Source organism: Asparagus officinalis, chromosome 7 (assembly GCF_001876935.1).
Source record: "Asparagus officinalis chromosome 7, Aspof.V1, whole genome shotgun sequence".
Taxonomy (NCBI): Eukaryota; Viridiplantae; Streptophyta; class Magnoliopsida; order Asparagales; family Asparagaceae; genus Asparagus; species Asparagus officinalis.
Window position 1 is genome coordinate 76,332,512 of NC_033800.1, and position 20,521 is coordinate 76,353,032.

The 20,521-nt window shown below is 42.7% G+C and overlaps 1 protein-coding gene across 1 annotated transcript; it reads left to right on the forward strand.

The window, feature by feature from the left end:
* Window positions 16,945-19,854, forward strand: LOC109847389 (catalase isozyme A-like). Its single transcript, XM_020416622.1, is given in 11 exon segments — window positions 16,945-16,995; window positions 18,196-18,514; window positions 18,517-18,677; window positions 18,680-18,759; window positions 18,761-18,821; window positions 18,824-18,886; window positions 18,888-19,016; window positions 19,089-19,178; window positions 19,272-19,339; window positions 19,421-19,514; window positions 19,596-19,854. Coding segments are annotated over 11 exon segments (1,176 nt in total). The 3' UTR covers window positions 19,656-19,854.

The following is a 20,521-nucleotide window of genomic DNA, read 5'->3' on the forward strand; positions in this document are numbered from 1 at the left end:
ACATAGATCAATCATGGATGTGCAGCATGAAAATTACATGCAATATGATCAGTACATGTCTATTTTCAACTGGTCCTCCTTAGTGAGGTCAAAACCAAACATAATGTAACAGAGTGTCTTAACTGAAAACTTTATTCTGATCAGACAATACAAACAAACATAAAGCACCACAAATACAAACTCCCACTAAAACATAATATCCTCAAATAATACCACACCCATATGAGCAGTATGCTCATGAAAGACCTTAGGTGGCAATCCCTTAGTAAGAGGATCAGCTAACATGGAGTTTGTCCCAATGTGCTCTATGGATATCTGTCCACTCTGTACCATTTCTTTTACAACCAGGAACTTAATGTCAATATGTTTTGACTTAGTTGAGCTCCTGTTGTTATTGGAATACATTACTGCAGATTTATTGTCACAATATAACCTTAGTGGTCTTTCAACATTTTCCAAAATGCGCAGTCCCGTGACAAAATTTCGCAGCCATATTCCCTGATTGGATGCCTCATAGCAAGCTACAAATTCTGCTGCCATAGTGGAGGAAGCTACTAGTGTTTGTTTGACACTTTTCCATGATATAGCTCCTCCTGCTAACATATAAATGTAGCCTGATGTAGACTTCCTGCTATCTTGGCATCCAGCAAAATCAGAGTCCGAATACCCAATGACCTCTAATTTCTCTGATTTTCTGTATGTGAGCATGTAATCTTTTGTTTTCTGAAGATACCTCATAACCCTTTTGACTGCTATCCAATGATCCATACCAGGGTTGCTTAAGTATCTGCCTAACATCCCAACAATGTACGCAATATCCGGACGCGTACATACCTGAGCATACATTAGACTTCCTACAGCCGAAGCATAAGGAATCTTCTGCATTTCCTGAATTTCAAGGTTACCTTTAGGGCACTGATTGAGACTAAACTTGTCTCCTTTAGCAACAGGGGTGTCACCTGGTCTGCAATCTTGCATGCCAAACCTTTTAAGTACCTTATCGATATAGCTCTTTTGTGATAATCCAAGAATACCCCGAGAGCGATCTCGATGTATCTGGATCCCTAATATAAAAGAGGCGTCCCCAAGATCTTTCATCTCAAAATTCTTTGATAGAAATCTCTTGGTTTCGTGCAACATGCCTATATCATTAGTGGCAAGCAAGATGTCATCCACATACAGAACCAGAAAAATATACTTACTCCCACTGAACTTGTGATATACACAGTCATCAACAATGTTCATCTCAAAACCGAACGAGATAACTATTTGTTGAAACTTATGATACCATTGACGAGGAGCTTGCTTGAGTCCATAGATGGATTTCCTTAATTTGCAAACCATATTCTTTGGGTCTCCTGACACAAAGTTTTCTGGTTGCACCATATAAATCATCTCATCAATGTCTCCATTGAGAAATGCAGTCTTAACATCCATCTGATGTAACTCAAGATCATAATGAGCAACAAGTGCCATGATTATTCTGAAAGAGTCTTTCGATGAAACCGGAGAGAAAGTCTCTGTATAATCAATGCCTTCCTTTTGAGTATAGCCTTTAGCCACAAGACGCGCCTTATACCTCTCCACATTACCGTTTGCATCCCGCTTGGTTTTAAAAATCCATTTACAACCAATTGGTTTTGCACCTTCTGGCAATGGGACAAGTTCCCAAACCTTATTGTCTTGCATAGACTTATACTCTTCATTCATGGCATCAATCCACTGTTGAGAGTTAGAACTTTTCATGGCCTGAGAGAAGTTGATTGGATCATCTTCTAACATTCCACTACTTTCCTCATGTTCTTGGAGAAATACAATATAATCATCCGGAATAGCATTTCTCCTTTCTCTCGTGGATCTCCTTAATGGCACTGGTTCTTGAGGTTGTTGAGTTTGTTCTTCTGGAACAGGGAGTTGTTCAACATTATCATCTTGAGGTTCCGGATTTACTTCTTGAGCAACAACAGGTATAGGAACCTGAATATTGTCAAAAGTAACTGTATGGATTGGATCTGAAGCCAATTCCTCCTCAAAACTAATGTCTCTAACCTTATTTCTCCCCCCAAACTCAACATCCTCAAAGAATGTTGCTGTTCCCGTCTCAAAAATATTCCTTATAGTGGGATCATAAAACTTATAGCCCCTAGAGCGATCAGGGTACCCAATAAAGTAGCTGCTAACTGTTTTGGAGTCCAATTTCTTTTCATTTGGCCTATAAGGCCTTGCCTCAGCTGGACATCCCCAAATATGTAAATGCTTTAAACTGGGCTTTCGACCAGTCCAAAGCTCATAAGGTGTTTTAGCAACTGCTTTACTTGGTACTCTATTCAGAATGTAAGCTGCTGTCTTAAGTGCTTCTCCCCAGAGTGACTCTGGTAAAGAAGAATGAGCAATCATACTTCTTACCATATCCTTAAGAGTCCTGTTTCGTCTTTCAGCTACACCATTCATGCTAGGTGAACCCGGCATAGTGTACTGTGGGACGATACCGCATTCCTCTAGGTATCTAGCAAATGGTCCTGGACGTTGTTCACCTGAACCATCATATCTACCGTAGTACTCACCACCACGATCAGATCTGACGGTTTTAATTCTTCTGTTGAGTTGATTCTCAACTTCAGCTTTATAGGCTTTGAACATGTCCAGAGACTCAGATTTTTCATGAATAAGATATAGGTGCCCATAACGTGAGTAATCGTCTATGAATGATATAAAATATTGTTGACCATTCCAGGATTCCGTAGGGAATGGCCCACAAATATCCGTATGTATCAATTCTAAGACATCCGAAGATCTGTTGGCACCTAATCTCTTCACTTTGGTCTGTTTTCCCTTGATACATTCAACACATACGTCGAAGTCCGAAAAATCAAGGGAATCCAAAATGCCATCAGACACAAGACGCTCAACTCTACCTTTTGAGATATGACCTAAGCGCTTATGCCATAATGTCGCCGAATTTTCCTTATTTAATTTACGCTTAGTACCACGTGATTCCACATGCAAGGATTCATTGTAAGAAGCAATTGTATCAAGCAAATATAGGTTGTCATAAATACTCAAGTAACCGGTTCCCACAACATTTGAATTAAAAGATAAACTGAATTGACTGTTTCCAAATGAACAAGAATAACCTGATTTGTCCAATACAGAAACAGAAACCAAATTCCGTCTAAAAGACGGTACTACAAAAGTATCTTTTAAATCCAAATAATAACCAGTTCCTAACAACAACCTAAAGTGCCCAATTGCTTCCACATCTACCGATTGTCCGTCGCCCACAAAGATGTGTCTTTCAACATCACTTGGCTTTCGGTAGCTCAGGCAACCCTGCATAGAAACACTTATGTGAGTAGTAGCACCAGAGTCTAACCACCAAGTGTTTCTAGGTACTGAAGCTAAATTAACCTCAGAACAGACCAAAGCAAGGAACGTACCCTTATTATCACGCCAGGCGTGATATTTTGTACAGTCCTTCTTTACATGTCCAGGCTTCTTACAGAAGAAACAACCCTGATTATCCTTATGTTGTTTCTTCTCAACTGGACCCTTAGCAGCTTCCTTATCATTCTTCCTTTTCTTGCCCTTATCCTTAGAGGCATAGGCCAAATGAGCACTTTCTGTCTTATCTTGCTTCAACCTGTCTTCTTCTTGCACACAGTATGAAATGAGCTCATTTAGAGTCCATTTCTCCTTTTGACAGTTATAACTGACCTTAAATTGGTTAAACTGTGCAGGAAGAGACAACAAAACCAGATGCACTAATAACTCGTCACAAAGATCGAGTTTAAGTGCCTTAAGCTTTGAAGCAATATGAGACATTTCCATAATGTACTCCCTGATATTTCCTTTGCCCTTATACTTCATTGAAATCAAGCGAGCTAAAAGCGTGCTTGTTTCTACCTTATCGTTTTTCGCAAAACGCTTCTCAATTTCGGCAAGGAAATCTTTAGCCTTAGTAATCCCTTCGGATTCTATGCCCCTGAAGGCTTCCGGAACGCCGCGCTTAATGATCATAAGACTCATGCGATTTGAACGCTCCCACTTCTCATGCTCCTTCTTTGCATCAGGAGTGCTATCCGCATTGAGAGGTTGGGGTTGTTCAGTTCTTAATGCATAGTCAAGATCCATGCAGCCAAGAACAATTAATATGTTCTCTTTCCAAACCTTGAAGTTTGTCCCATTTAGCATGGGAATTGAGTTGATGTTAGCAGAAATTGTTGCAGCAGATGCATTAGCTGAAATAAAACAAAAATGCTCACATCAATAACCATAATCAATAAAATTCAAATAATGACAATCCCCATCCAAGATACCGGCACAACATTAATATCAAGTCTTTGGACAGTAATATTAACTTGTAAGTGATACCTTGTTGCAATGATCAACCATTGACAATAACTCATGTCAAATAATGAAACTATCTTTGGATCGATTCATTATTCACATGTAAACCTTATAATTGTCACACGCTTATCATCGCAGATGTGTATACAGTCTAAATAAATATTAACCTTCCTTTGGGCCGATTAAATATTTACACGAAAGCATACACACAAACATCTCACATTCCTCATGAACAATCTACACAAGAGAGGTTACTTTGGCAACTTCTTGTTTCAATTAATCAATTGGAGTGAGAGACAACCTTAATACCTTAGTGTCATAATATTTGAATTAAATAATTGATTAAAAACCGAATTAGATTTAAATTAAAAAATTTAAATCAACGAATTTCCAAAAACTTAATTGGGGTCTCACAGCTTAATTAGGGCCCATAACTTAATTGAATAAATTAAGTATACCAAAGTGGACCCATGAAAAGCCGAGGCTTAACCATAATGAACACGAAGTTCCCTTAACTTCGAACGCGAGGTTCAACTGTATTGAGTACGAGACTCACTTAAGCACGAACGCGAGGTTCGTTTGAGAATGAACGAACGCGAGGTTCGTTTGATAAAAGAACGCGAGGTTCAACTTGGGAACGAACACGAGGTTCGTTTAAAAAATGAACGCGAGGTTCGACTGAAGTACGAACGCGAGGTTCGTCTAAAGTATGAACGCGAGGTTCGTCTGAAGTACGAACGCGAGGTTCGGCTGAAGTACGAACGCGAGGTTCGTCTGAAGTTCGAACGCGAGGTTCGTCTGAAGTACGAAAGCGAGGTTCGTCTGAAGTTCGAACGCGAGGTTCGTCTGAAGTGCGAACGCGAGGTTCGTCTGAAGTACGAACGCGAGGTTCGTTAAACTTGAGCGCGAGGCTCACCTTAAGAACGAACGCGATGTTCGTTAAACTTGAGCGCGAGGCTCACCTTAATTCTGAGCGCGAGGCTCACCTTAAGAACGAACGCGAGGTTCGTTAAAATTGAGCTTGACGCTCACCTGAGTTGAACGCGAGGTTCACCTTAGAACGAACGCGAGGTTCGTTAAAATTGAGCTTGACGCTCACCAGAGTTGAACGCGAGGTTCACCTTAGAACGAACGCGAGGTTCGTTAAAATTAAGCTTGACGCTCACCTGAGTTGAACGCGAGGTTCACCTTACAACGAACGCGAGGTTCGTTGAGCGCGAAGCTCGGTTAAAATTGAACGAACGCGAGGTTCGTTTGAGGTAACCACCTCCTTAATTTTCGCCATGAACCCTTAGGGTTTCAAACTAAAACCACCGCCGCCAAACCCAAAAAAAATTCCTCGATTTTTATTTTCAAAACCAGATCCAGAATCGGAAAAAATTTCTTGATCCAGATCCAAGAAAAATTGAAGAAAAAATCAAAGGAAAATCCAAAAAATTCCAAAAAGTTACTGTTCACCGGCGATTTTCAGTTACTGTTCATCCGAAAAATATTTTACTGCTGTTCACCGAACATTACTGTTCATCCGAGAACAAAACTGAATCTTTAACCAGAGATTTAAGATCAAAAATCCAATAAAACTTAAATCCCTAAGAATTAATCAAGGTGGCTCTGATACCACTTGTTAGATCTGAATCATAAAACTTGAGATCTAAAACCATATAGCCATGATTAATTCAAAGAGATTAACAAAATCAAAAGAGCGGAAGCTTATACCTGAATCCATGGATGAACCTTGAGATGGGTTTTGGATCTTCTAACCTTAGGGTTTCTCTAAATCCGAATTTCTCTAGCTAGATGGGGGTGTAGAGAATTAGAGAATGTAACCCTAGGTTAGGGACCATAACCCCTTATTTATAGATGTTGTACTTTTATAATTTAGCCCCTCAATAAATCACAATTACAACCTGGTATCTGCACATATAACCCCATGACTTATTTAAATACCAAATTAACCCAACTTAATTGATCACTTTAGTGGGTTATCCTGAAAGATAGCAATACACAATGATTAATCATATGTGCCCACAAATAGATTTATTAGATTAAATCCAACAGCATTAGCTTGCAGTAATCTCAAGAAATGTCTGTTAAATCAAAAAGTCTTTAAAATCACCAACTTTTGATTAGACCACAGAACTAAAACCCAAAATATCTTGTTTGCTTTGAAATAACTCCCAAAAATAATGTTTCTTATATAACCGTTGAAGATACACAATTTTATTTCTAAAATTAGTCTGGATTGTAATTATGGTCAAAACAAGCAAGCAAGATTTTCAGGTTTATACCTAAAACCCCATCTTTCATTTTAAAAAGGTTTTCTATTATTTAAGGCAACATGACAAGAGAGTTACTGAGTGCAAATTGATTTGGTTTGGACATTGACAACTAAGTGTACCTAATGAATTATTGATCAAATCTTGGTCCTATTGTAAAAGTTAGCTTCCATAATCCACTTGGCCTTTGGAAAAGTCTCAATGATATTAACTTTTTTGTCTAAGTTTGCTTGAGATCAGTGAATGGGGGAGTCCACTAAACTTATAAATAGACCCCCTTTCCTTAGTTGAGTGAAGAAGAAAAGGGGGAAAAAAAAAGACTACAATTTTCAATTATGGATCCCTGCAAGGTATGGCCTTCTTGTATAAACGCTGATGAGTTATGGAGCTATAGGATTTAATAATAATGTTACAGTCCTCTAGATTTTTTTTAATAGAAAATTTTGACTAATTTGTATTGGGGCTCTTTATTGTATTTTTATGACTTTTATTCTATTGGCTGTCTCTCAGAAGAAATTTTCTGTAGACACCGTACTGATAGACAAATTTAAGCTGTGACATGCATCGGCATAAATTTTTTATTATAGAAGACAATTATTGAAAGCTTAGCATCTGTTTGTTTCTTTTTTATTAATTAGCTATAATTCAGCTCATTTTAGATTACTGTCTTAGAGTTGGTTGCATATAAACCCTTGTAGTATCTTTGTTTTAAACTTAACATCCCCATATTTCACTTTTACGGATAGACTCCTGGGTAAAAATTTTAACGCTTTTATTCTGAATGAAATTTTGATAGATATTGCCTCTTGGTAAAATTAATGAGTTTAAAACAACAATGCTGAAGGGGTTTATATGCAATTAAACTTTTTTATTTCAGTTCCTTTTTTTCTTTTCTTTTTCTTTTCCTTTCCTGGTAGATGGGTATGGGTGCAAATTAATATATATATATATATTAGGGAAGGCAATTTCTGCCCATACCCATTTACCCACCCGGCCCGCCTACCACTTAGCCCGCCCAAAACCCACCCATTTAGTTAAATGGGTCTAATTGGACGGGTTCATTTTAATCCACTCTAAACGGGTACTAAATGGGCGGTGTATATGTGCCCATTTGCCCGCCCGCGTTGCCAAAAGAAAAACCTAGAACCCCGTCAATCTCTTCCTCTTTCTCTCTGGCGGCTGAGTTCTCAGTGATCCCTCCTCCTCCGCCTCCGACGCCGCCTCCGACGCCGCCTCCGACGCGGCATCACCCTCTCCCTCATCATCTCCCTCTGCGATCGCGGAGTCAATCTCTTCCTCTCTCTCTCGCGGCTGAGTTCTCATTGATCCCTCCTCCTCCGCCTCCTCCTCTGCCTCCGACGCCGCCTCCGACGCCGCCTCCGACCCGGCATCACCCTCTCCCTCATCATCTCCCTCTGCGATCGCGGAGTCAATCCCGAAGCCCTAGCCGCCCTCGTCCGCGATCTCTCTTGGTCAGTTGATTTGTTTAAATTGTTCTTTTTTTTCTAAACTAGAGTCTATTCTAATCAAGGAGATTACATAAATAGATCGGCTATTCTAAACTACAGTCTATTCTAATCAAGTTTTTCTAAACTAGAGTCTATTCTTATTTTTTCATGAAGTTCAGTTGATTTGTTTAAATTGTTCTTATTTTTTCTAAACTAGAGTCTATTCTAATCAAGTTTAGCATAATTTGCACAAAATTATGATAGATTCTTGAAGATATAATGCTATTCTTGAATTAAAATTGTGCCTTTGTCTATTATCTATATAGAAATGTAGTAAAAATAAAGTTTGCAATAGTGGGTATTTGAATTGCCTTCCATTAAACAAGGAGATTGCATAAATAGATCGGCTATTGCTCTGATATGAATTCAATACTATGTTTTCTATATATAAATTAAACTGCTATAACTGGTCTAAAATATGTCATTTTCATGCAACTACATCTACTAAAATAGGTTCTATCACATAATCCTCTAGAGCAATGCGTAAGGGATTTTTTCCCTGCATATGGTATCTTTAATCACTTATGTTCTGGTAAATTAAATACCATATTCAACATTAAATTTAATTCCAAATTTATTTACCTACTATAGAAATTGTGAGCTTGCAAGCATAATGCTAGTTGAATCCTCTTCATTTGCCCTTCTTTGATTGTCAATTCAATCTGTTTATGGACATCAAATGCGTTCGTCCTTTGTTTTGCCTTTCCTTCTTTTTACTTCGATTCTTTTCCCATCTCTTGTCAATTTAGGGAAAGGGATCATGCCATCATGGTAAACATTAGTCGTCCACAAAGTTTGCGGTGATGACGAAAGACACCCAAAAATTTTCCTCACCTTATCTCTCTAGCTATAATAGCAATTCATGCCTTTATACTCATTTTCTTGGGGAAAAGAAAAATACTCTAGAGGAACCTTTGGGGGGGGGAGGGGGCTAAGACACAAAATATGCATATGAAGTTTACATTTTTGAGAAGTTTAAATTGCAGATAAGTAACCTCCTCTTCCTCATGAAGTAAGAGGTGCTAAGTGTTAATTGATACATAACAACAATAACCAAGTCTTTATCCCAAATGTTTGGGGTCGGCTACATGAATCCTATTTTTCCATTCTATTCTACTATCGGTCATCTCCTCTGTTAAGTTAGTCTTAATCATATCCTTCTTAATTGCTTCTAATCAAGTCATTCTATGTCTACCTCTAAATCTCCTAGCCTCAATAACTCTAATATTATCGCTTTTCTTAATCGGTGCACTAAGGGGTCTCTGTTGTACATGATTAAATCATCTTAATCTATTCTCTCTTATTTTATCCTCAATAGGTGCAATCTCTAATTTACTACGGATGTATTCATTTCTTATCTCTCTTTTAATGTATACCCACAAGACCGTCGCAACATTCTTATTTCCGCTATACTTATTTTTTGAACATGTTGTTTTTTAATTGCTCAACACTCTGATCCATAAAGCATAGTTGATCTTATAACCGTCCTATAGAATTTTTTCTTTAGTTTTATTGGTATTCCACGATCATATAAAACTACCAAAGCACTCTTCCATTTCAACCATTTTGATTCGATGCACAACATTATCCTCTATCTCACCATCATGCCTAATGATTGATCCTAAATAGCGAAAATGATTAATTTTAGGTATTTTTTGACTATTAATATGTACCATAGACTCTCTTCATTTCCTAATTTTGCTAAAAATGCACTCCATATATTCTGTTTTTGTTCTACTAATTCTAAACTTTTTAGATTCAAGAGTTTGTTTTTATCTTTCTACTTTAGAAATAATGTCTATTATAGTTTTATCAACTAATACTATATTATCAGTAAATAACATACACCATGAGATTTCATCCTAAATGTGCTTAGTAAGTGTTCGCGGGGAAAGTTGGTGTTTTCTTCATTATCGATTCCATTGCACTCAGTTAACAACTTTATGCGTTACAAAGAGATCCGGTCTTTTTATAAGATCCGGCTTACAATGAAAATCAAAATAAAACAAAGAAATCAAAATTACAACTTCTCTCTTTTACCGAACAAATCACAAGATCCTGTTATCCGGTCTCTTGCTTCTGTGGGTTGTTTGCCTGCGACGGGGTTGCTTACCGTGGACCACCGCGTGATCTCGATCCGGTCGGATCTACACGATATGACGGGTAATATTCCACCAAGGGAATAATAGCCGGGAGGGATTGTTTCACCAAGGAAACAACCGCTCGAATCTCGGGATCTAAGAACCAAGCTTAGATCCGGAGTGTGATCGTGTAGATCTCAAATCCAATCCTCTCGAACTCCTGCCTTATTTGGCGGTGGTGATCGCCGAGCACCGGATCTGAAAGTCCAAGTCTCCAAGCCTTCAAAGTAGTGATCTTTTTTTTTAAATCTGAGTCTTCAATCCAGCAGGGCTTCGCCTCTCTCCAAAATTTCCAACCTCTGAAACAAATGAGCACAAGGCCTATTTATAGGCACTCAGAACTGTGCATTTGCACAGTTCTGAGCCTAGCCACCCATGGGTGGCTCGGCCTTGGCCGAGCCACCTCAGGGTGGCTCGGCCTTGGCCGAGCCACCCTGGGGTGGCTCGGCTTTGGCCGAGCCACCTCAGGGTGGCTCGGCCTTGGCCGAGCCACCCTGGGGTGGCTCGGCCACCGAGCCACCCTAGGGTGGCTCGGCTTGGGCCGAGCCACCTTAGGGTGGTTCGGTTCGGGCCGAGTTCCCCCAGGTGCGCTGGTTTTGTCGTTTTCCGTTGTTTCCGGTTGTTTTGTCCGTTGTTCGGTTGTTTTGTTGATTTGTTGACTTGATTCCGGATTTGGCAGTAAACTCAGTCGGTGTTTGAGTTCAAATCCACTTTGTTGGAAGACCCGTCGACTCCCCGAACCACTAACGTTGTTCACATGCAGTTCGTTAGCTTTGTAGCCTCTTTAGTTCGTTTCGTTGCTTGAACGTTCGTCGATTTGTCGAATCATCGCGCCGAGCTGTGTCAAGGGACCTATAAGCAGTTTTATACGCCTACAGATACCCCCTCCAAAGCTTTTCAGCCTCGTTCTTTTATAGAAGAGTCTGGAATGCTTTGGATATGATTGCCCCTACCCTTTGTCGGTGTAACGGGACCTGGAAATGACTTTTGTTCTGTATTCCTTCAATCCTTCGGGCCATTCAGTGCTTTGTAGAATGCCTGTAGGGGTTCCGGTGCTGCATTTATTGTCTGACCGTTGTTGGAATTTGAACTTTGAAGTCGATTCCTGATTTTCCAGTCTTTAGCTCGTGCTTATTGGTTCGACGTACAACTAACGCTCGGTTGTTAGCATTGAGTCTTCATTTGTGACGCGTTGTCCGGCGTCGTGTTATTGAGTTATCCTTAAGAATATTTTTAGAAAAATATTCTCCAGGAACTTCTCAACAACAATAGGAAATAGTTTATACTCGTATACCTTATTGGAGTAGTTCCGTGCTCAAAATGAGCTGAACCGGCTTGAAAATGAGCCAAAAAAGGCAATATTTGGACTCAAAAATCTTTCCAAACCTTCCAAATATGTGAGAGAGGGATTAAATAGGTGAGTAACTGAATCGTAGGTTGATCTGAAATCATTTCGATGCTTAATTTAACTCCAATTTGAGTTCCGGTTCGAATTTGGCTCAAACGGGTTCGAAATTGGTCCAAACTGGTTCAATTTGACTCATTCTAGCTCAATCTGGTCCACTCTGGCTTGGTCAGGTCCAGCCTGGCTTGGTCAGGTCCAGCCAGGTTCAATCTGGCTCAATCTGGCTCAATCTGGCTCAATTCGGGCTCATTCTGACTCAATTCGGGCTCATTCTGACTCAGTCTGGTCCAATTTGGGCTTGGTCTGGTCCAGCCTGGTCTGGTCTGGTTCAACCAGATCTGGTTCAAGGCTATAAAAGAGGGAATTTTCTCTTTTTCTTTTCTTTTCTTCCTCTTTTCTAGGGCCGGCCCCCCCTCTTGTCCTCTTTTTGATTTTTTTTCTTCCCTCGAGCGTCTTTTCTCCTCGAAACTTTGATAGTTGTCCTGGATCTAGGCTTCCTTTGGATCTTTGACTGAAAAACCCCTCAAAAAACCCAATTTTTAGAATTTCTTTCAAGCCCCTCGAGCGCGTGCTGAGAGTTTCCAAAAAGGTCTCACTTTTGTTGGATCTCTAGCTTTTCTTCAGGTAAATCCTCCACAATTTTGATCTTTTTCATGCTCAATTTAATTTATGCATTTGTAGGATCATATGTGAGGGTTGAGGGTGTAATTTGACGCCTCGATTTAATCTTTTAGGGATGTAGATCTGATAAAAAAGTGATCTTTTTTATAGATCTGACCTCTTTTTAATTTATTTTGCAGCTCGTCATGCCGCGTTCTTCGAGAGGTCGTTCCCCTGCCATGTCAGCTGATGGTGCGCCGCCTTCCTACGCCGGTGAGCTACTTTTGGCAATATTTGGAAATTTACAAATTAGTCCTTTTTTTCTTAAAAATTTGTAAATTGGTCCTTTTTACCCCACGTTGTTCTCCTTGGCGAGGCAATCGGGAAGAGCCTTGATTCTCCTTGGTGAGGATCGACGCTTTGGCATTTTTGGGAATTTTGCAAATTAACCCTTTTTTTTCTGAGAATTTGCGAATTAGTCCTTTTACCCCATTTTGCTCTCCTTGGTGAGGCGATCGGGAAAGCCTTGATTCTCCTTGGTGAGGATCGACGCTTTAAAGATGGGTTTTGCTTGGTCAAAACCACATCTCATAATAAAGGGGGCGATTTGACACTACATTGCGTTTTATAAGGCAGGGATATGTTGTCGACATACCCTGTTTTGTGATTGTACAATGTGGCCAAATCGTCTCACCCTTTATAAGGCAATGACTCTATCTTAGCTATTTGTAAGATGAGTTCAATTTCCTTTTATAATCGAGACTAACCAGTGTTTAACTGTCTATTTTGCAGTGGGGTACCCTTCTGGATCATTCCCGTCCCACGCAATATATGGACGGCGTGGCGAGCATTATTCGAACTCCAACGATCCTTCCCCTATTCCAGCTACCCCTCAGTTTGCTTCGGACACGTCGACTGAGGTTGCCCAAGTGGTGAGGGAAGGTGGTCATCGAGCTATTCGCCAGCTAATCACAGATGCGCCTTTTGTGAAGGACGCCAGCTCTACTCAGCCTCTTCGAAAGAGCGATTTCCTATTTGGTGATTCTGTCGATGACCCAGAAGCCGTATTCATTGGTGCTGAGCATTGGCTTCACAAGACCGGCAATGGCTTCATATACTTGCCGGAGATTCCTCGGCATCGTTCATTGACTGAGCTCAGATGTCAGGCTGTGACACGGGAGATGTCGTGGCGCTTGACAGAGGATCATATGAGTGTCCATTGCGGCTATATCACTCATTCGGCGGTTCCTGGTTCGTGCAGAAGTCGTGTTACCGGATTGCGTCCTGGTGTATTGGGGCTGGACGAACCACCACGTAACGAGTTCCTTGCTACCGCTTCCACCTTGAGGAATCGTCTCGCTGTTCTGGGACGGGAGATGCCAGCGACACGTCACAGGTTTTACGGTTGGGTCCACTCTTCGGACAAGTCTTGGTGGAGCCGCATGACGACATACGTCTTGAGCCGATGGGGCGAGGAGTTGCATGCTTGCAGTTTGTATGCAGCCGTTCGTGCCACCGTGTATGGCTTGCCTGTCAGTTTGAGACATTTCTGTGCTTTGTTCGAGCTATATAATCCAGACTCGAACACTTTTCTGACCCGGCAGGGGGAGTTAGGCTTGGCTCTTCACGAGATGCACAGGATTTCTGGCTTGTCCATGGGACAGATGCTATACCAGGAGTACTTTCCTTCCAGTCATGAGTTGAGCCAATTAAAAGATCGCATGCCTGACCGTTATGAGACTCTATGGGACCTCACTTGTCATTACCATATTGCTTTGGCACAGTCGGAGCCCTTAGCAAAGAGGACCAAGGTATGTGTGAGTCTGAAACAATTTGCGAACTACTTGTTCAAGAATCTGGAGAGCACTCATGGCGAGGATATTTGTGAGCTGGCCCCATTCACTCCTTCAGAGGTGAACAGTCTACTGAAGAAGATCGGCGCTCAATCTTACACCACCGGCGGTCCTGAGGGTGGCTTTCCTGCGAAGACCAAGTTCAAGTCATTCTTGTGGCACGCTACCGCACCAATTCGACCAATGACACTTCTTGCTGGCTTTCTTGCTATCTGGTTGAAAAAGTGCGTGGTTCCATATCAGTCTGGCGACGCCTTGCCCTTGGAGGTACTTTACCCAGCAGTTCAGCTCGCCTATAAGAAGGAACTCTCACTTCTTCCGGTGATGGTGGCTAATATTCACCGAGGACTTCGACAGCTTTCCAGTGCGTTCACACGGAAGGAGACCGATTTACCAGGTCAGATTCCCACGCTTAAGGTGGAGCTCCCGTACGCTTATCTGATGGCCTGGTTTGTCCTTCATCGCTCGGATATGATGTCGGTGCCGAACGCCACAGACCATTCTGTTCCCCTGCTACAGTTGCTTGAGAATGGCAGGTGGGAGGGCCGCGGATTTTCTGATGTCAGACAGCAGTTGCAGGTCCATAAGTGTTGGGCATTCTCTACTTGTTTTCCGCAGTTCTCCGGTCGATATGGTGAATGCTTGATAGATGATGAGAGGCCTAGAGAGTACCGGACTTATTTAGACATCGGCTGCTTCAACTGGCTAGTGAATATTAGGCCCGGCTATCTGACTTTCCGGGTGAGGGATCAGTGCTTCATCGAACCATATCTACCGTGCCGATTCGCTCGCCAGTTTGGCTATGACCAGCTTTACATTGGGAATCCTCGTCAGCAGCTTCGTACTCATAGTGGTTTGATAGACGGTCTCCGCGCTTGGTTGTGGACCGTGACTGGCTGTACTGGTGTTAGATTTAGTCTCCCGAGTGCTGACCGGCAGTTGAACCTTACTTTCTTGAGCTGCAAATGGTTGTTAGCAGCCAACAAGACTATCCCTGTGAAGCCAATCGCAGAGTTAGAGGCTGAGGCAGCTTCCCAGGTTGATTCCCGCAGGATTCGGGAAAACGCCCGGGCACAGAGGATACGGAACAAGACTCGTCGGATTGACGAAGAGGGACAGAGGACATTCCATTCCACAGACGAGGCTTCAGGCGGGGATCCCGAAGATTACGATGACTTTTCCGAGCGAGGTTTGCACTTCATCTTTTTCTTCTATCTTCCAGAAGTGTTGAAACTGACTATGGTTTGATGTTCCAGAGACCACAGTTGCTCAGGATGAAGATTTCCGTTCTCCTCCCCAGGCGAGACCTTCGATCCCTATTGCTAGGCGGAAGAGATTGGCCCGCAAACCTCGTGTAGCTTCACGAGCATCTGACATGGATCTGGCTGGAGATGACCCTATTAGTGACAGAGGTAACGTCTACTCTTTGAACCATTTTCTTGGTTATTCTGAACATTGACTCATGCTTTTCCATTTCTATATAGGAGTGCGTGGGGAGGATGAGATGAGTCCCGATCCTGTTCCCTTATCTCCCGATGAGTCTGACCCACTACCCCCTGTAGAGAAGTCTACAGGGGTTGCTGACATTAGGGAGGAGATCAGTGTAGGACCAGATTCTGTGAGTCAAGGTACATCTATCACTGACAGCGTATTTCTTTAGATAATACATTAATGAATTTGTGTATCCTCTAACTGTCCTCTACTCCTTGCTCCTTCAGATAATTTGCAGGAGGCGAACCTTGGAAACGAAGAGGCTGATGCACCCGTGAGAGGTAACTCATTTCCATTAGTTGTAGTCTCTTCATTATTCTTTGGCACTTATATTCTTTTATGTCAGATTTCTCCATCGACGATTTTGACGAGGGAAGCCTGTTTGCGGACACTCCTATGATGCACTACATATATAGCTCACCTCAGATTAATGACCAGCTACCTGGAGACATGTTTCCTGAGTCCGCATTTGCTAACAATCCTGAGGATGGTTCCTTTGAAGGTATGTGCCTCCTGCTGAGTTGATTATAGGACTAGTCGACCTTGACTAATGCAGCTATAATGTAACGCCTCTGCGAATTCTGTTTTGAATTTGACAGGAGCTTTTGTTGAGAAAGACCATGTTGAGCCGGCTGTGCGACCAACTCCACCAGTCGATGCAGCTACAGTTGTTACATCTCCATCACCCCCAGTGACTCGAGGGGAAGGAGGTATAATTTAATTAGCTGAGCGATGCCGTTCATTTCCTCATTGAGGCTTTTGACGAACTTCTCTTCTTTGTGTAGGGCTTCCTTCTCAGCTTCATATCCTCGTTAAGGAGTTGTTATCAGGGGATGACCCTGAGAAGATCATCATCAGCGTAGAAGTCCGCTCTTATTTCTCCTCCCTGACTGTTATAATTGGCAAACTCCTCCACGACGGACTTTCTCTTCGCCAATTTAAGCCCTACCTCGATTCCAAGATAAACTTGATTAGGGACATAGGATGTCCGGATCTAGCGACGGCTATGGTTGATGACCTTGATCGCTTAGAGCGTGAGCTTCAGATGTTTCATGAGCTCCGGGATACAGGTGCCTCTTCATTCGTTGCTGCCGAGTTGGATGCTCGCTTACAGACATGGCGCAGTACTCGGATGGTTGCTGAGCTCGAGATTCAGGTGCAGCGGGACCGCATAGATCGAGTTGAGGCACTTCCATAAAACGTGGGCCCAGTCCATAAGGTGCTGTCAGTCTCTCTACCAATATGGCCACGGTGTTGAGCGGAGAAAACACTTCCATAAAACGTGGGCCCAGTCCATAAGGTGCTGTCAGTCTCTCTACCAATATGGCCACGGTGTTGAGCGGAGAAAAGTCTACTGAATCTGAAACTGATAAGGTAATCATTCACCATAAAACCGGAGGGAAAAATATTTCCCTTTATTTTGGGCCCATCCGAAAGCCCAGCTGAGTCAGAACAAGCCATAATATGAGATAAGATCAAACCACCGAAGCTTTGTCCCCCAGTGAGAAATATCATGAGACCAAGTTCAACCCACCCCAAGCCTGCACCCTCTTAAGAAAAATACAAAACCCATGTGGGTGGGCCCCAGTTTTCGTGTCAGCCTGGCGTGTTTTTGAGCATGTGCTGAAGAGCCTACGCTGGGATTTCGGGGGTAAGCTCACCACGCGGTGATGTGAGCCCAAATCTTACATTATATAACCCCCCCTATCGAGAGAGTACCGGAACGTGATACGCACGCTCTTTGTCGAAGAAAAAAAAAAAATCAAATGGATCCTTACAAGGTATATCTAAATGTTTAATTAATTAGAGTTAATCCAATTTTACAGGTTTGTAACCTTATGATAGTGTCATCTAAGCAACGTTTATGATCAAATTTGTTACGAGTTTCACTAACCTTATGCGCATGTTAAACACTACTTGCACATAAATGTCATGCGAGATGTTACCATGCCCTGTTTGATGATGGTTTTCCGCAATGTTACAGTTCCGGCCGTCGAGCTCCTTCGACACCGCCTTCACCACCACCAACGCCGGCGCTCCCGTGTGGAACGACGATCAAGCGCTTACCGTTGGATCTCGAGGTATTACATATGCATGCATGATCACTTTGTAGTTGTTTCCGTTGAAGAGGCCCGATCACCATATGCGTAGTAAATAATCACACCGGACGTACGTTCGATCGTGCAGGGCCCATTCTTCTCGAGGACTACCACCTGATCGAGAAGATCGCCCACTTCGCTCGCGAGCGGATCCCGCGAGCGCGAGTCGTGCAACAGCTCGGGGCGAGCGCCGAAGGCTTCTCTTCGAGTGGCACACCACAGACGTCAGCGAAACCCACCTGCGCCGACTTCCTCCGCGCGCCGGGCGTGCAGACGCCGACATCCTGCCGGTTGCGCTCGCACGGTCATCCACGAGAGGGGAGCCCCGAGACCATTCGCGACCCACCGTGGGTTCGCGTCAAGTTCTAACACTCCGGGAGGTAACCGTCTGCATATATATATCTATTTTCTAGGCTGCAGCTAGCGACTGACGCACGCGTCGTGTTTCTTTTTTTTTCCCCACTCGCATATGCAGGTAACTTGGGACCTCCTCGGAACAACTTCGCCGGTCTTTCATCCGCGACGGGATCAGTCCCCGACCGTGATCCACGGCCTTCAAACGCGAACCCGAGGTCGCATAATCCAGGAGACTGGCAGGGCTCTTCGACTTCCTCTCGGGCCACCTCCGGCGGAGAGCCTCCACAGCGCTTCTTCTTCCTCTTCGACGAACGTCGGAATCACCCAACGCGACAATACCGCATCAGCTGGAGGGGGTTTCGGCGTGAACACCTACACCTTCATCAAGCAAGAGGGAAAGCGGCAGCTTATCAAGTTCCACTGGAAGCCCAACTGCGGGTCAAGTGCCTCATGGGAGCGACGAGGCCGCGCAGGACGTCGCCGGGAGAAACGCACAGCCACGCGACCAGGATCTCGTACGACTCCATAGGCCGCCGGTAACTACACCGAGTTGAAGCATCTTTGTCGGCAGGTAAGGACCCGGACGACGAGGACGCGCTAACGAATTTCGAAACCCGCTGGACGACACCAAGACTGGCCCGAGGACCTCCTGCCCTTCAGCGGTAGGCAGGTTGGTTCTCACCGAACGTCGACAACTTCTTCGCTGAGAACGAGCTAGCTGGCGTTGTGGGCCGGCTTGTAATTGTGGGCCCGGAATCCTATTTCACTCGGACGATAAGAAGCTCCAGTGCCGAGATTTTCGCCTAAATCTTGGACACTCAGAGGTACGCGGCTGGGGCCGGGGGAAATTATCTGATGCTGCCCGTGAACGCGCCTAAATGCGCACACCACAACAATCACTACGACGGGCTGATGAACTTCATGGACAGGACCGAAGAGGTACAGAAATCGACCATTTTTCTGATCTCGCATTTTGAATAGATTGATAATTTCTTTTCGGCATATTTTTAGGTCGATTACTATCCATCGAGGCATGCCCCTCTCCGACACGCTGAGAGATTCCCGATCCCTGCCCGTCCAGTTACAGGGAGGCGCGAGAAGGTGAATTTCTAACAGTAATTAAGAACTTCGCGAAAACTTCAAATCTCGATTCCTATTAACTTAAAGAGTTTTTCGATATGGGAATTGTTGCAGGTTATAATTCACAAGCAGAATGATTTCAAGCAGCCAGGAGAGCGATATCGCTCTTGGGCACCTGACAGGTCCTTTTTTTTCTGGATAAAATTTTGATATTCAGTGAAGATATATGCGATTTTAACATCAAGAACTGAACTTTTAATCAGGCAAGATCGATTCATCCAGAGATGGGTCGAGGCGTTATCTCACCCTAAGGTCAGCTATGAACTTCGCAGCATCTGGGTCTCGTATTTGGCTAAGGTAGTAACAAGCCTGTCACCTTCTTCGCTTGTTTTCGTTTAAACCGATCACTGCCTCTAAACTGTAAATTGTGAATTGCAGTGTGATACAAGCCTCGGTCAGAAGGTGGGAAATCGCCTTAATGTGAAGCCGAGCATGTGATGGAGTTATCGAGTTTGTGTAATGTTATGTGGAGAGAGCGTGTAAGATCCATGTCCAATAAGATCGCCAGAGATCAGTTCCTTGTTATATGGATGCATGAAGTGTTATGTAACTCTCAATGATGTACCGAGGACTTTGCTCATAGTTTGAAGTTTTGATGAAATGTCCCTGTTTATATATGCATTATATATGATATCTAGATGTTATCTTCAAAATTCTCCATCAAGTCCTCCGACATAACATAACCGGATAAAAATTCAGTTCACAAAGGATAATACACACAGCACATGAGAATTTTGAATTGACATTGCCAGAGCTCGTAGAGCAACTTCTCTCAGAATCCGTACTGTTTTTAAAATTTTCTTCTTCTGGATAACATCCTAGACAATATCCAAGACATTATCAAGCAAGGTTATGAATCAAAAACCTGTATCATTAGGTATTATTCTTTACAAGTTAAAAGTTTGAGTTTGCATGTGAGAATACACACATAAGCACGTATATTAGCATAGGTAACGTTGCAGCTTTCTTTTAATAATTCATTTTCTTTATGTTTCTTTTATTTTCTTCTCGGCGCCTGATATGATCAACTTAATGACCCGTTAGATAGCAGATCCGTACCTTTTAATAGTAATCCTAATATGAAATGGACAAGGCAACAATAAGGATATCATTTTATTTCTCTTCCCCGAAGTAATTCTTTGTTTGATTCTCAAACAACAAGTTAAGTTCCAACTGTCTTGTTTGCTTCATTTCAACATTGATACAGTCAAACGACATGTCATGATCCTGATTTTATTCAGGCGATGAAACATATATTAAAAGTATTCATGTTAACAACGCAATAAAAAAAATTTATTACAGGA